At 42.6% G+C, this 14,468-nt stretch overlaps 1 protein-coding gene across 1 annotated transcript in view; it reads left to right on the top strand.

Annotated features, from left to right (window-relative positions):
* Positions 1–315: 315 nt before the first annotated feature.
* The window catches only part of POC1B (POC1 centriolar protein B), a 38,314-nt gene continuing 24,161 nt past the window's right edge, over positions 316–14,468 (top strand). Inside the window, exons 1-6 of the mRNA XM_060777342.2 lie at positions 316–489; positions 7,000–7,084; positions 8,256–8,427; positions 11,302–11,481; positions 13,069–13,176; positions 14,218–14,333. Of these exons, the coding sequence (XP_060633325.2) occupies positions 475–489; positions 7,000–7,084; positions 8,256–8,427; positions 11,302–11,481; positions 13,069–13,176; positions 14,218–14,333 (676 nt within the window). The 5' untranslated portion in view covers positions 316–474. The remainder of the gene's footprint in view (positions 490–6,999; positions 7,085–8,255; positions 8,428–11,301; positions 11,482–13,068; positions 13,177–14,217; positions 14,334–14,468) is intronic.

Genomic DNA, 14,468 nt, shown 5'->3' with positions numbered 1-14,468 from the left:
TCTGGGAAGACAATCCTACTCGGAGGGATCACCTAAGGAATGGAATAATAAGACGTCATTCTTTTTTTTTCTTGGCCTACAACTCCCACCAGGCCTAGTCGTCACAATATGATGAGGCATTACGGGATCTGTAGGCTGAAGCATATCTATCAACAACCACAATTGTCCCCATACTTTTCGCTGCCTCTTTCCTTTTCTAAACTTCCTGGACGCTCACCGTCGCTAAGCAACAGGCTCGACTTCCGGGTCTTGAGAGGGAGGGTGAATCGAGCGTCGACGTCATGGATGCTGAGGCTGGGCGCCGAAAGGTGGGCGGGGCTTAGTTCCGCCCCTCGTTCCCTCTCCGGCTGAAAGGCTCCTCCGCTTTGTTTCCCCTCCAGGGGGCTCGGCGGCTCCTCGCTCGACTGGCGTGGTCTGAAGCGCGGGCCTTTTGAGCGGGGCCCAGAGGCAGAGAGGAGAAGGAAGGGAAGGTCGATGGCCTCGGTTCTGGTAGGGCGCTTCTCTCACCCCACTTTGCGCCTCTGGGCCTGCCTCAGCCTTTAAAAAGGGCCAGGAGAGCAGTTTGGCAGCAGTGCCCCAAACACAGACTCCTCCCTGGAAGCCATGCAGTTCGACACCACTGTAATTGTCCTATTTCAACACTATGGAGTCCTGGGAGTTGTAGTTTAGCCTCTATGCTGTGGAACAAACTTCGGTTCTCCAGTGTTTTGGACACTTTAGAGGGCCAAGGTTTGCCCATGCCTGCTGTAGAAAGAGTGCAGTTTGACACCACTCTCTCACAATCATGGGAGTTGTAGTTTTACAAGGGCTTGAGCCCTGTCTCCCAAATAATGCTGGATTCCTAGTTCCAACAGACCTCACTACCGCTGAGGATGCTTGCCATAGATGCAGGCGAAACGTCAGGAGATAATGCCTCTAGATAGTATGTTCAGTTTCTGATCAATTCATGTTTGATGGGTGCAACAGAAAAAAATAGGAAAGGGTTAAGGAAGAGGCAGTGGACAGGGTCATGCAAATCCCACAGCAATAGAGAGAAAACACTGAGATGTCTGTGGTGGAGGAAACACATACAATATAGGATGAAATTGTCCCAGTATGAAAGCCTTCACTTGGGTGGTAGGTTAACTATAAATCCCGGCAACTATGACTCCCAAATGAGACAATCAGTCCCCCCACCCAACCCCACCAGTATTCAAATTTGGACGTATTGGATATCTGTGCCAAACTTGGTCCCGTGAATGAAACGGGACACATACTGCATATTGGATATTTACATTACGATTCATAACAGTAACAAAATGACAGTTCTGAAGTGTCAACGAAAATAATGTGATGGTTGGGGGTCTCCCCAACAGGAGGAACTGTGTTACGGGGTCACGGCATTAGGAAGGTTGAGAAGCACTGCTCTAGAACATGGCCATGTAGCCCAAAAATACCTACAACAACCCAATGCTGGATTCCATAGCATTGAGTTACATCAATATGGGGATATTTATTTATTCATGTGGTGGGGATGAGAGACAGGGCCTTCTCAGTGGTGGCCCCTCGGCTATGGAATGCCATTCCTGGGGATATTAGATTGGCCCCCTTCCTCTTAGCATTTTGGAAGAGAGTCAAGACTTGATTGTTTGAGCAAGTGTTTGAAAATGCAAGGTAAAAGACGTAGGAATTGGAACGACTGGACAACGAGATGGGACAATGTTTTTATTAGGAGAGGCAAAGGATGTATGGTTTTAGTATTCATGTTGTGGTTTTATATTATGTGTTAATGTTTTTAAATGTTTTATGGTGTTTTTGGGCATCGAATCGTTGCCATTGTAAACAGCCCTGAGTCGCCCAAGTGCTGAGAAGGGTGGTATACAAATATAGTAAATAAACATTTATTTCGAACACTTTTACTCCGCCCTGTTCCCTCCAAGTGGGGGACAGGACTCAGGGTAGCCTCACATAAGATGCTATCATCATATAAATAATCAACAATTATATTAAAATATCAAAAATAATTAATTAAAACGATAGATTAGTCACGCCAGTTTAAAACCAAATCCAAGTCTGGGTTAATTCAATGTCGCAGTATCCAGTCTTCTTCCAATTGCCGCTATCCATTAATCAAACATCTGGTCCCAAAGCCAAGTCTTCAATTTTCTTCTAAAGGACATATAATATTATATAGACCAGGACTGGGCAAACTTTGGTCCTCCAGATGTTTTGGCATTCCAACACCCACATTTCCTACTGACTGTTAGTAATTGTGGGAGTTGAAGTCCAAAACACCTGGAGGGCCAAAGTTTGTCCATGCCTGACACAGATTCATAGAATTAGGCACTGTAAGGGCTCCAGCAAAGGATCACCGCCTTGTCGGGGCGCTGGAGCTTGAGCACCTCAATGATGTCATGAGCGAAACCGTGAAGGGACACCCAAGACGGGACGGTTGTGGCAGAGAGGTCAGACCAAGCGTGATCCCTGGGGAAGGCAATGGCAAACCACTCCAGTATCCTTGCCAAGAAAACTAAATGGACCAGTACAACCAGAGATATGTCGGTATGCCATTGGAAGATGGGACTCTCAGGTCGGAAGATGGCCAAAATGCTACTGGGGAGGAGCAGACGATAAGTTCAACTAGCCCCAGATGTGATGACGCAGCTAGCTCAAAGCCGAAAGGAAGGCTAGCGGCCGACGGTACTGGAGGTGAACGACGAATCCGATGCTCTAAAGATCAACACACCATAGGAACCTGGAATGTAAGATCTATGAGCCAGGGCAAATTGGATGTTGTTATTGGTGAGATGTCAAGACTAAAGATAGACATTCTGGGGGTCAGCGAACTGAAATGGACTGGAATGGGCCACTTCACATCAGATGACCACCAGATCTACTACTGCGGACAAGAGGAACATCGAAGAAATGGAGTAGCCTTCATAATTAATAAGAAATTCGCTAAAGCGGTGCTTGGATACAACCCAAAAAATGACAGAATGATCTCAATTCGAGTGCAAGGAAAGCCTTTCAACATTACAGTGATCCAAATATATGCCCCAACCACAGCTGCTGAAGAAGCAGAAGTAGATCAGTTCTATGAGGATCTGCAGGACCTACTGGATAATACACCAAAAAGAGACATTATTTTCATTACAGGAGACTGGAATGCCAAGGTGGGAAGTCAAATGACAACAGGGATCACAGGCAAGCATGGTCTGGGAGAACAAAATGAAGCGGGACGCAGGCTGATAGAATTTTGCCAGGAAAACTCGCTGTGTATAACGAATATTCTCTTCCAACAACCTAAAAGACGGCTTTACACATGGACCTCTCCAGACGGTCAACACCGAAATCAGATTGACTACATCCTTTGCAGCCAAAGGTGGCGGACATCCATCCAGTCGGTGAAAACAAGACCTGGGGCTGACTGTAGCTCAGATCACGAACTTCTTATTGCCCAATTTAGAATTAAACTAAAGAGATCAGGGAAAATACACAGACCAGTTAGATATGATCTCACTAACATTCCTAGCGAATATACAGTGGAAGTGAAGAACAGATTTGAAGGACTAGATTTAGTAAACAGAGTCCCAGAAGAACTATGGACAGAAGTCCGAGACATTGTTCAGGAGGCAGCAACAAAGTACGTCCCAAAGAAAAAGAAAACCAAGAAGGCAAAATGGTTGTCTGCTGAGACACTGGAAGTAGCCCAAGAAAGGAGGAAAGCAAAAGGAAACAGGGATAAGGGGAGATATGCCCAGTTAAATGCGCAATTCCAGAGGTTAGCCAGAAGAGATAAGGAACTATTTTTAAATAAGCAATGCATGGAAGTGGAAGAAGACAACAGAATAGGAAGGACAAGAGACCTCTTCCAGAAAATTAGAAACATTGGAGGTAAATTTCAGGCAAAAATTGGTATGATAAGAAACAAAGATGGCAGGGACCTAACAGAAGCTGAAGAGATCAAGAGAAGGTGGCGAGACTATACAGAAGATCTGTATAGGAAGGATAATAATATTGAGGATAGCTTTGACGGTGTGGTGAATGAATTAGAACCAGACATCCTGAGGAGTGAGGTGGAATGGGCCTTAAGAAGCATTGCTAACAACAAGGCAGCAGGAAACAACAGGATCCCAGCTGAACTGTTTAAAATCTTAAAAGATGATGCTGTCAAGGTGATGCATGCCATTTGCCAGCAAATATGGAAAACACAAGAATGGCCATCAGGCTGGAAAAAATCAACTTATATCCCCATACCAAAAAAGGGAAATGCGAAAGACTGCTCAAACTTCCGTACAGTGGCCCTTATTTCTCATGCCAGTAAGGTAATGCTCAAGATCCTGCAAGGAAGACTCCAGCAATACATGGAGCGAGAGTTGCCAGATGTTCAAGCTGGGTTTAGAAAAGGCAGAGGAACGAGAGACCAAATTGCCAATATCCGCTGGATAATGGAGAAAGGCAGGGAGTTTCAGAAAAACATCTACTTCTGCTTCATTGACTATTCTAAAGCCTTTGACTGTGTGGATCATAATAAATTGTGGCAAGTTCTTAGTGGGATGGGCATCCCAAGCCACCTTGTCTCTCTCCTGAGGAATCTGTACAAGAACCAAGTAGCAACAGTCAGAACTGACCACGGAACAACAGACTGGTTCAAGATTGGGAAAGGCGTACGGCAAGGCTGCATCCTCTCACCCAACCTTTTTAACTTGTATGCAGAACACATCATGCGATGTGCGGGGCTGGATGAATGCAAAGCTGGGGTGAAAATTGCTGGAAGAAACATTAACAACCTCAGATATGCAGATGACACCACTCTGATGGCCGAAAGCGAGGAGGAGCTGAGGAGCCTTCTAATCAAGGTGAAAGAAGAAAGCGCAAAAGCCGAGTTGCAGCTAAACGTCAAAAAAACCAAGATTATGGCAACAAGAATGATTGACAACTGGGAAATAGAGGGAGAAACCGTGGAGGCCGTGACAGACTTTGTATTTCTAGGTGCAAAGATTACTGCAGATGCAGACTGTGGCCAGGAAATCAGAAGACGCTTACTTCTTGGGAGGAGAGCAATGTCCAATCTCGATAAAATAGTAAAGAGTAGAGACATCAGACTGGCAACAAAGATCCGCCTAGTCAAAGCCATGGTATTCCCTGTAGTAACCTACGGATGTGAGAGCTGGACCTTAGGGAAGGCTGAGCGAAGGAAGATAGATGCTTTTGAACTGTGGTGTTGGAGGAAAGTTCTGAGAGTGCCTTGGACTGCAAGAAGATCCAACCAGTCCATCCTCCAGGAAATAAAGCCCGACTGCTCACTGGAGGGAAGGATACTAGAGACAAAGTTGAAGTACTTTGGCCACATCATGAGGAGACAGGAAAGCCTAGAGAAGACAATTATGCTGGGGAAAGTGGAAGGCAAAAGGAAGAGGGGCCGACCAAGGGCAAGATGGATGGATGGCATCCTTGAAGTGACTGGACTGACCTTGAGGGAGCTGGGGGTGGTGACGGCCGACAGGGAGCTCTGGCGTGGGCTGGTCCATGAGGTCACGAAGAGTCGGAGACGACTGAACGAATGAACAACAACAAGGGCCATCCAATAAAGGTCACAGAAGACCCACTAAACCCTCTGCATCCTTTGGGAGGATGTTAAAGCATTTAGGAAGAAAAGGAAAGGAAGAAATTCCCTTCTTCCCACTGACCTTTTCCCCCAGAAGCTATATCTCCCAGGATTTCATAGCATTGAGTTAAAGTGGTGTTGAATTGCATTCATTCAACAGTGTGGATGGCCATTTGGGAGCTTAAATGAGAAAACACATTTCAGAGTTCTGCTACAAGGCACACGACTCTTGTCTATGTTGTCTAACCGCCACGTTTGCGGTTTTATTTTTTGCAGATTTGATAACTCACAAATTTGATGAAAGCAATTCTCCTTAGGAATTTCTAGCTCCCCCCATGTGATGATAATGTTTCCAGGAAAAGTTGAATATAGAGTCATGCTGGAAGAGGAAAGGATGCATCTCCACTGTCAAATTAATGCAGTTTTGACACCACTTTAACTGTCATGGCTCAATGCCTGTGGAATTATGAGAGTTATAATATTGCAAGATACTTAGCATTCTCTGTCAAAATAATGCTAGATCTTCACCAAACTACAACTCCCATGATTCAGTCGAATCAAGCCATGTCAGTTACAGTGGTGTCAAATTAATTCAGCAATGTCGCTATACCCTTGGAAATTCCTAAGGGGATATTACAACCCTCTTATAAAAATAGCATTTTTTTGTGTTGTCAGAGATTTGAATGGCTGGAATCACTGGGTTGCTGTGAGTTTTCCTCAGAGGTTGTGAGGTCTGTTGGAAACTCAGACAAATGAGGTTTATATATCTGTGGAATATCCAGGGTGGGAAAAAGAACTCTTGTCTGCTTGAGGCAAGTGTGAATGTTGCAATTGGCCACCTTGATTAGCATTGAATGGCCTTGCAACTTCAAGGCCTGGCTGCTTTCTTCCTGGGGAATCCAATATTCACAACATTGCAACATTCACACCTGCCTCACACAGACAAGAGCACTTTCTTCCACCCTGGACATTCCACAAATAAACAAAACCTCACTTGTTCTACTTTCTTCTTTCTCATTTATTTAACATTATAGAAACTTTTTTTTGTATTAGAAGCTGATGGAAGAAACTCTACTTTTATCTGTTCTCGTAGCCCTCCCTATTTCTTATATTTTATAAATGAAATTATTTTGGAATATATATATATATATATATATATATTCATATTCTAAAACATCCCCAAAGCAAACATTTACTACATCATTGTGTATAATGGGACTCGAGCATCCACTGATTTTGGTATCCACAGAAGGTTCTGGAACCAAACCCCAGTGATTACCAAGGATCCACTGTACAACAAAGGGTCTCATAACACCTTAAAGTCTGAAAGATTCAGTGACATCTTTTACTGTTAATTTTGGTATCAGATTATGTGACTGTCTAAATAAAAGCTGCATGTTATTTTCTATCAGGAGGATCCTATCTTGCTCCGTAATTTTAAAGGTCACAAAGACGCAGTCACCTGTGTTGCCTTCAATCCCACTACTAAAGCACTTGGTAAGTACATTGGAAATATTTATGGATAAAGGGATTTGTATGAGCTCTTCTGGGAAGCACCAATGGTCAAGTGGTTCAGTTCTACCAAGTTATAAATTGAATTTGTCAGTTGGAGACTTAAGGGAAGAAGGCTCCAGGTGCTGCCCTGAGTGTCATATTTGGTTTTTAAACTCTTCAGATTTTTACATCATTTTAAAGTTAAAGGAAAAGATTGTTCTTCAAATGAGAACACTTTTTTCTGGAATTGTTTTCAGACCATATTCAACAGCAAACTTAAGCCTAACAAAATGTGCAAAGGTTATATCATTTTCATCTTTCTGCTGTCCACATTTCATTGGTGCCATGCTGAAATCATTTCTTCATGCTAACCACTTAACAATTTTATTTTTGGGTTGTTGTAGGTTTTTTCAGGCTATATGGCCATGTTCTAGAAGCATTCCCTCCTGACGTTTCGCCTACATCTATGGCAAGCATCCTCAGAGGTTGTGAGATCTGTGGGAACTAGGAAAATTGGGTTTATATATCTGTGGAATGTCCAGGGTGGGAGAAAGAACTCTTGTCTGTTGGAGGTGAATGTTTCAATTAGCCACCTTGATTAGTATTTGATAGCCTGGCAGTTTTTTGGAGTACCTTGTTAGTGCCTGGGGGAATTTTTTGTTGAGGGGTGATTGGTTGTCCCTGCTTCTTTCTCCTACCCTGGACATTCCACAGATATATAAACCCAATTTTTCTAGTTCCAACAGACCTCACAACCTCTGAGGATGCTTGCCATAGATGCAGGCGAAAGGTCAGGAGAGAATGCCTCTAAAACATGGCCATATAGCCCGAATAAACCAATAACAACCCAGTGATTCCAGCCATGAAAGCCTTTGTCAAAGTTATTTTTGATCATACTCAGGATATGTCTTCACCACCAAAGCTCCATGACCAGATAAATGGCCAATTCTTTCTGCTGTCATTGAAGTGCACAAGAAATGTGAATGGCAATTCTTTTTGCATGCCAGTTTTTATCGAAATGGGGAATCCAAAATTGAGTTTAGAACAGAATTATAGTCCCAGCTCTCAGATCGAAATGTTTCTGCTTTTATATTCAGTTATATTCAGCCTTTACAAAGAGTGTGGATACAGTAGTTCATTTGTGTTTTTAGTATCTGTGTTTATTTCTTTCCAGCTACCTCTTCCTTAGATAGATTTCTTATGATATGGAATTTGAGGCCAAACTCCAGAGCCTTCAGATTTGTGGGCCATGTAGAAGGTGTAACATGTGTACAGTTTTCACCAGATGGACACTTGCTGGCTTCTGCTTCTCAAGACAGGACAGCAAGGCTGTGGATTCCTTGTATGTAAGTAGTGCTGAAACCTTAAGATTTTTGCTCTCTGTGCTTTTCAGTGGCACCACTTCTGAAAGTATGGCTAAATGTAGGGCATCTTATTACTTTTTCTGTCCCTGTAGCAGGGACAGATAAAGTCACTTTTACTTTCATCTACAGAATTTACTTCAGCTGAGCTGTAACTCTTTATTTACAAATGTGATATTGATATTTTGGTCTTAGGATCTTAAGGTTCTGTGATCTAAAGATGCTTTAAAATTAGGCTTATGCAATCCTGGTAAACTGCAATCAATTTTGAGGTCCTGATTTCGATGGGGGGTCCCAATCTGTTTTTCGGGAACCTCTCAGGTTCAGGAGGACCACTCTTTCTGCGATCCTTTACCTTCTGTTGTAGAGGACACCGGGTTTAATGCTTAGTTAAAGCTGTTTCTACTCTAGAAGAGACAGGCACTGCAGGCACATGCAGCATTCTCCCTGCAGCACGCAACTTTCCAAGGCATTTTAAGGAGGCTTCCCCACTTCTCACAGAAGAAAGAGCAATCAACCTGGAACTATCCTACCCTGGGCTTCCTTTAAAAAGGCCTCTCATTTTTCTTGGTTTGCAGGTCCTGGAGTGGTGCCTTTTTTGCCCCTCACACTTTTCCTTCTAGCAGCTGCCTCCCGCACACCACTTATAACCAAAAGCAGCCGGTTTTTGACAGACACTGTTTTGTTGCAGCCAAAAACATGATGGAGGCTGAGTCCTTTCCGTTATGGCCAGCCAACAAGCCGGACCAACCGGATTAGCCTAAGGGAACTGGCCAAATAGAATCTGTGCACAAGCCTATTGAAAATGTAACTTTTATTGATTCTTGCTGGTTCCTTCCCTTTTACAAAAAAATTAAATGGTAGATTATACTGTACTGAATGCAATCTTGGAATTTGGGATTTTAATTATCAAACTAACCAGTTGATTATTTCATATAGGCTTGATATACTAGACGTTAAAACCTACCCTATACTAAAGTTAAGGTAAAGGTTTCCCCTTGACATTAAGTCTAGTTGTGTCCAACTCCTGGGTGGTTCTCATCTCCATTTCTAAGCCGAAGAAAGGGCGTTGTTCATAGACACCTCAAAGGTTATGTGGCCAGCATGACTGTATGGAGCACCGTTACCTTCCCACTGGAACAGTACCTATTGATCTATTCACATTTGCATGTTTTCAAACTGCTAGGTTGGCAGAAGCTAGGTCTAACAGCGGGAGCTCATCCCACTCCCCAGATTTGAATTGCTGGCCTTTCAGTCTGCAAATTCAACAGCTCAGTGGTTTAACCTGCTGCACCATTGAGGGCTCCACCGTATAATAGAGAGACATATGATAGTATCTAAATAGGCTTGCAGTAGCTCTACAGTTTATCTTTCTTTCATGTGAACAAGAAGCAAACTATTCCTTTCTGTGCCAGTAGTTTTCTGTACACCTCTCTGTTGATTTTTAGCTAGACTTGCAAAAATAAGACAAGATTGATTTTCAGGGAGCTGTATTTGTTTTTAATATTTACACAGTACTCTCTGATCCTTGGGATATTATTAATTGCAGATCAGAATAATTATTTGTACAGTGTTTTTGTGCAATACTGAAGAATATTCTTTTTTAATACCTGTCTACTTGTAATCCTTTAATCAAGTTTGTTCAGTTGTATAAAAATATAGCTACAGCTATAGGCTCAAAGTTTGTGCTTTTAGTTTTATCTCTCTCCCCATAACACGGGTGCAATTTAACACGGCATTTGAACAAGGGCTGTAAAATATCTTTATCTGGTATCCTAAAAGTTATTTGGTGGCCTGTAGGTTTTTTTTCTTTCTAGCATCATCCCTGCCCTACAATAGTATTTTTGAGAAAGATGGGAAGAGTCTAAAACAGGAAGAAAAGAGAAAGATTTGTACCATGTCATTTTAATATTTATACTAGGATGTTTAAATGTTGTTTATGTCTTATGTTTGATGGTTTTAATTATTTTAATTAATAGTTATATGCTACTATTTAGTTATTATGATTTTTACGTGTATGTTGGCATTGAATTTTACCATTAGTATGTTGTAAACTGCCTTGAGTCCCCTCAGGGGTGAGAAAGGCACTATATAAATATAGTAAATAAATAAATAAATGTAGTTCTTTGACTCTCAATATACATATATTTGGTCCAGTCATAGTCTATGATGAGGTAGGAATATATAATGCCCCCAGAAACTCCTGAGGCCCTCATAATCCCTTGCACACACACTTGCATGGTCAGACTATTCCTGATCAAACTAGGTACCTTGTTTCCCCAAAAATAAGACAGTGTCTTATATTAATATTTGCTTCCAAAGATGTGCTAGGTCTTATTTTCAGGAATAATTCACATTTATTGTTGAACAAAAAATGAACATTTTATTATATACTGTACAGTCGTTGTCAGTGCATAATAAATATACTGGCCCTCACACACAGGGCCACAAAAAATAAGGCCTGTAAAGTACCTAGCTCCCACATACTGTCTGGAGACTGTAATGATCTCCCACAGCACTTCCCAGACCACTTGTACAGCAGGGACGGTATTGCAGCTTCCGGCCACCAGGGGGAGCATGCTTCCAAACAAAAACTTTGCTGGGTCTTACTTTCCGGGGAGGCCTTATATTTAGCAATTCAGCGAAACCTCTAGGTCTTATTTTCAAGGGATGTCTTATTTTCAAGGAAACAGGGTACATCTGGTCTTTGGGGAAAAGGTGTCAGATTATGCAGAGAAGCACACTGACTGGATTAGAAAGGTTTATGTTGTCTTTAAGCAAGTTGAGAAAAAGACAGATTAGCCTGCAATATTTATTACTCTCCTTTTATTATGTTTGTTTTCTTTTTCCATTTTGCAGTCATGGCGAATCTACACCATTGAAAGGCCATACTGCAACAGTCCGCAGTGTGAACTTCTCACATGACAGTCAGTTTCTCGTTACTGCATCCAATGATAAGTCAGTAAAAGTGTGGAGTATTTACAGACAAAACCTTTTGTTTACCTTATCCCAACATACACACTGGGTGAGCTGTGCCAAGTGAGTGTTTGTATACCTTTCCTTTTTGAATTTGAAAAGTTCTTGTGCTTCTACTAAGTTTGCAGATAGTCTTCTTTTCTGTTGCTTCATTAATTGGCCCCAAAGAAAGGAGAAAAGGTTCACTGATACAACAACTCATCTGAAACCACGGGTCTTCCATCTGGTCCGAATAATTCCATTGTTGTATTCAGGCTATATAGAAATTTACTAAATTACACTTCTGGTAAATAATTACTTTTCTTATCTTAAGTGTGTGAAATTGTTTCAAACTCAGTTCTTGTGGGTTTTTTCGGGCTATATGGCCATGTTCTAGAGGCATTTCTCCTGACGTTTCGCCTGCATCTATGGCAGGCATCCTCAGAGGTGAGGTCTGCTGGAGCTGGGAAAAAAGGGTTTTATATATCTGTGGAATGACCAGGGTGAGACAAAGGGCTTTTGTAAGTTGGGCTAGGTGTGAATCTTTCAACTGACCACCTTGATTAGCATACAATGGGCTGACTGTGTCTGGAGCAAACTCTTCTTGAAAGGTGATTAGATGTCCCTGCCTGTTTTTCTCTCTGCTGTTTTTGCTGTTGCAATTTTAGAATTTTTTAATACTGGTAGCCAGATTTTGTTCATTTTCATGGTTTCTTCCTTTCTGTTGAAATTGTCCACATGTTTGTGGATTTGAATGGCTTCTCTGTGTAGTCTGACATGGTGGTTGTGAGAGTGGTCCAGCATTTTTGTGTTCTCAAATAAAATGCTGTGTCCAAGTTGGTTAATCAGATGCTCTGCTATGGTTGATTTCTCTGGTTGGAGTAGTCTGCAGTGCCTTTCATGTTCCTGGATTCTTGTTTGGGCGCTGCGTTTGGTGGTCCCTATGTAGACTTGTCCACAGCTGCATGGTATACGGTAGACTCCTGCAGAGGTGAGAGGATCCCTCTTGTCCTTTGCTGAACGTAGCATTTGTTGGATTTTCTTGGTGGGTTTGTAGATTGTTTGTATGTTGTGTTTCCTCATCAGCTTCCCTATGCGGTCAGTGGTTCCCTTGATGTATGGCAGGAACACTTTTCCTCTGGGTGGATCTTCATCTTGACTCTAGTGGCTTGTTCTTGGTCTTGCAGCTCTTCTGATGTCTGAGGTGGAATATCCATTGGCCTGTAGAGTAGACATCTAGCCCAACTTACAAAAGCCCTTTGTCTCACCCTGGTCATTCCACAGATATATAAACCCCTTTCCCCCCAGTTCCAGCAGATCTCACCTCTGAGGATGCTTGCCATAGATCCAGGCGAAACGTCAGGAGAAATGCCTCTAAAACATGGCCATATAGCCCGAAAAAACCCACAAGAACTGAGTGATTCCAGCCATGAAAGCCTTCGACAATACATTGTTTCAAACTAGTAATGGATATAAATTACAAAAAATTGCTTCTCTACTATAAACAGTAGAAAACCATGTAGCATAAGGAGACCTCACTGACATAACTGACATGAATTAAACTAGTCTTTTCAATAGCTTGCATGCCCCTCTTTTGTCTTGCATTCTTCTGTACCACCAGTAGTTGTGAATTTTTAAAATATATGTGTGTGTGTGTACTTCCCTTTTCAGATACTCACCAGATGGAAGATTAATAATATCTTGCAGTGAAGATAAAACTGTTAAAGTCTGGGATATAAGGAACAAGACCTGCATTGATAGTATAATAGATCATGATGGGTAAGCAGTAGTCATGTGCATTCGATACTTACCTTGATTCGTTTTGTGTCCCGGCTTTTGGTGCCCCCCCCCCCCCCGATCCATCTTAGTTCTGAGCCTCCCGAAATTGGAAGGTTAGATATTTGTTTTTCGTTTCCAGGGCCTAAATATCAGTTTTCTTTTGGTCCATTATTGCAGGGGGGGGGGGGGGACTTCACCTGTAGGCCCAAAGCGCCCGGGCCTATGGGTGCAGGATTTAGCCCTACGCACCTGGGCCTGGCAGGGCCTGCAGCTGAGCATCGAATAAGGAGCGCTCCTTACTCGGCACTCAGCTGCAGGTCCTGTAAGGCCTGGGTGTGCTTTGGACCTACAGGTGGAGGGTTCCTTGCCTATGTTCCTGGGTCTGGCAGAGCCTGCAGCCAAGCGCAGGGTAAGGAGCGCTCCTTACTCGGTGCTCAACTGCAGGTCCTGCCAGGCCCCACGCAATCCTTCTGAAAAGCAGGCCCACCTGCCTTTGTATCGATTACATTTTCATTTCAGGAGGGGCCTTTCCATTTCATGCCATCCGAATGGATGGAATAAAACAGGAACACAAATGAAAAGAATGGGAAAAAATTGGGCCCATGACTAGTAAGCAGTACTTGGGCAAGAAAAAAGGATGCCAGTAGGTGATCATAAGGGAAAGGCAAAACTATTGTGATTCAATGTATTGTCGAAGGCTTTCATGGCCGGAATCACTCAGTTCTTGTGGGTTTTTTCGGGCTATATGGCCATGTTCTAGAGGCATTTCTCCTGACGTTTCGCCTGCATCTGCATTCTCACCCTCTGAGGAAGCTTGCCATAGATGCAGGCGAAACGTCAGGAGAAATGCCTCTAGAACATGGCCATATAGCCCGAAAAAACCCACAAGAACTATTGTGATTCAATTTGGCAAGAACCTGTTGATATCTGCAAAGCAGCTAGAATAGAAAATAAAACCTATTCAATTTTTAAGCTTAGAAAAACTAAGTGGAAAGGATGACATTGCATTTTCACAGTGACAACCCATTGTTTTTTTTCCAGATTCACAAACTATGCAGATTTCAGTCCTGATGGTACATGCATAGCTTGTGCAGGTTCAGATCATACAGTGAAGATCTGGGATATTAGAATAAATAAATTATTGCAGCAGCACCGAGGTAATTGTATATTCTGTTCAAGGTGACAGAAGCTCTTTTTCAGGTCCCATGTTCACTGACCATTTTGTGCAGTTTCAAACTGGTATTGAAGAAAGTGATTTTGCTGTGCAGGCAAAAACAGGATTATGGAACCAA

The sequence above is a fragment of the Anolis sagrei genome, chromosome 5 (genome assembly GCF_037176765.1).
Source record: "Anolis sagrei isolate rAnoSag1 chromosome 5, rAnoSag1.mat, whole genome shotgun sequence".
Lineage (NCBI taxonomy): Eukaryota > Metazoa > Chordata > Lepidosauria > Squamata > Dactyloidae > Anolis > Anolis sagrei.
Note: the sequence above shows the minus strand (reverse complement) of the source record. Positions and strands in the feature narration are given on the sequence as shown.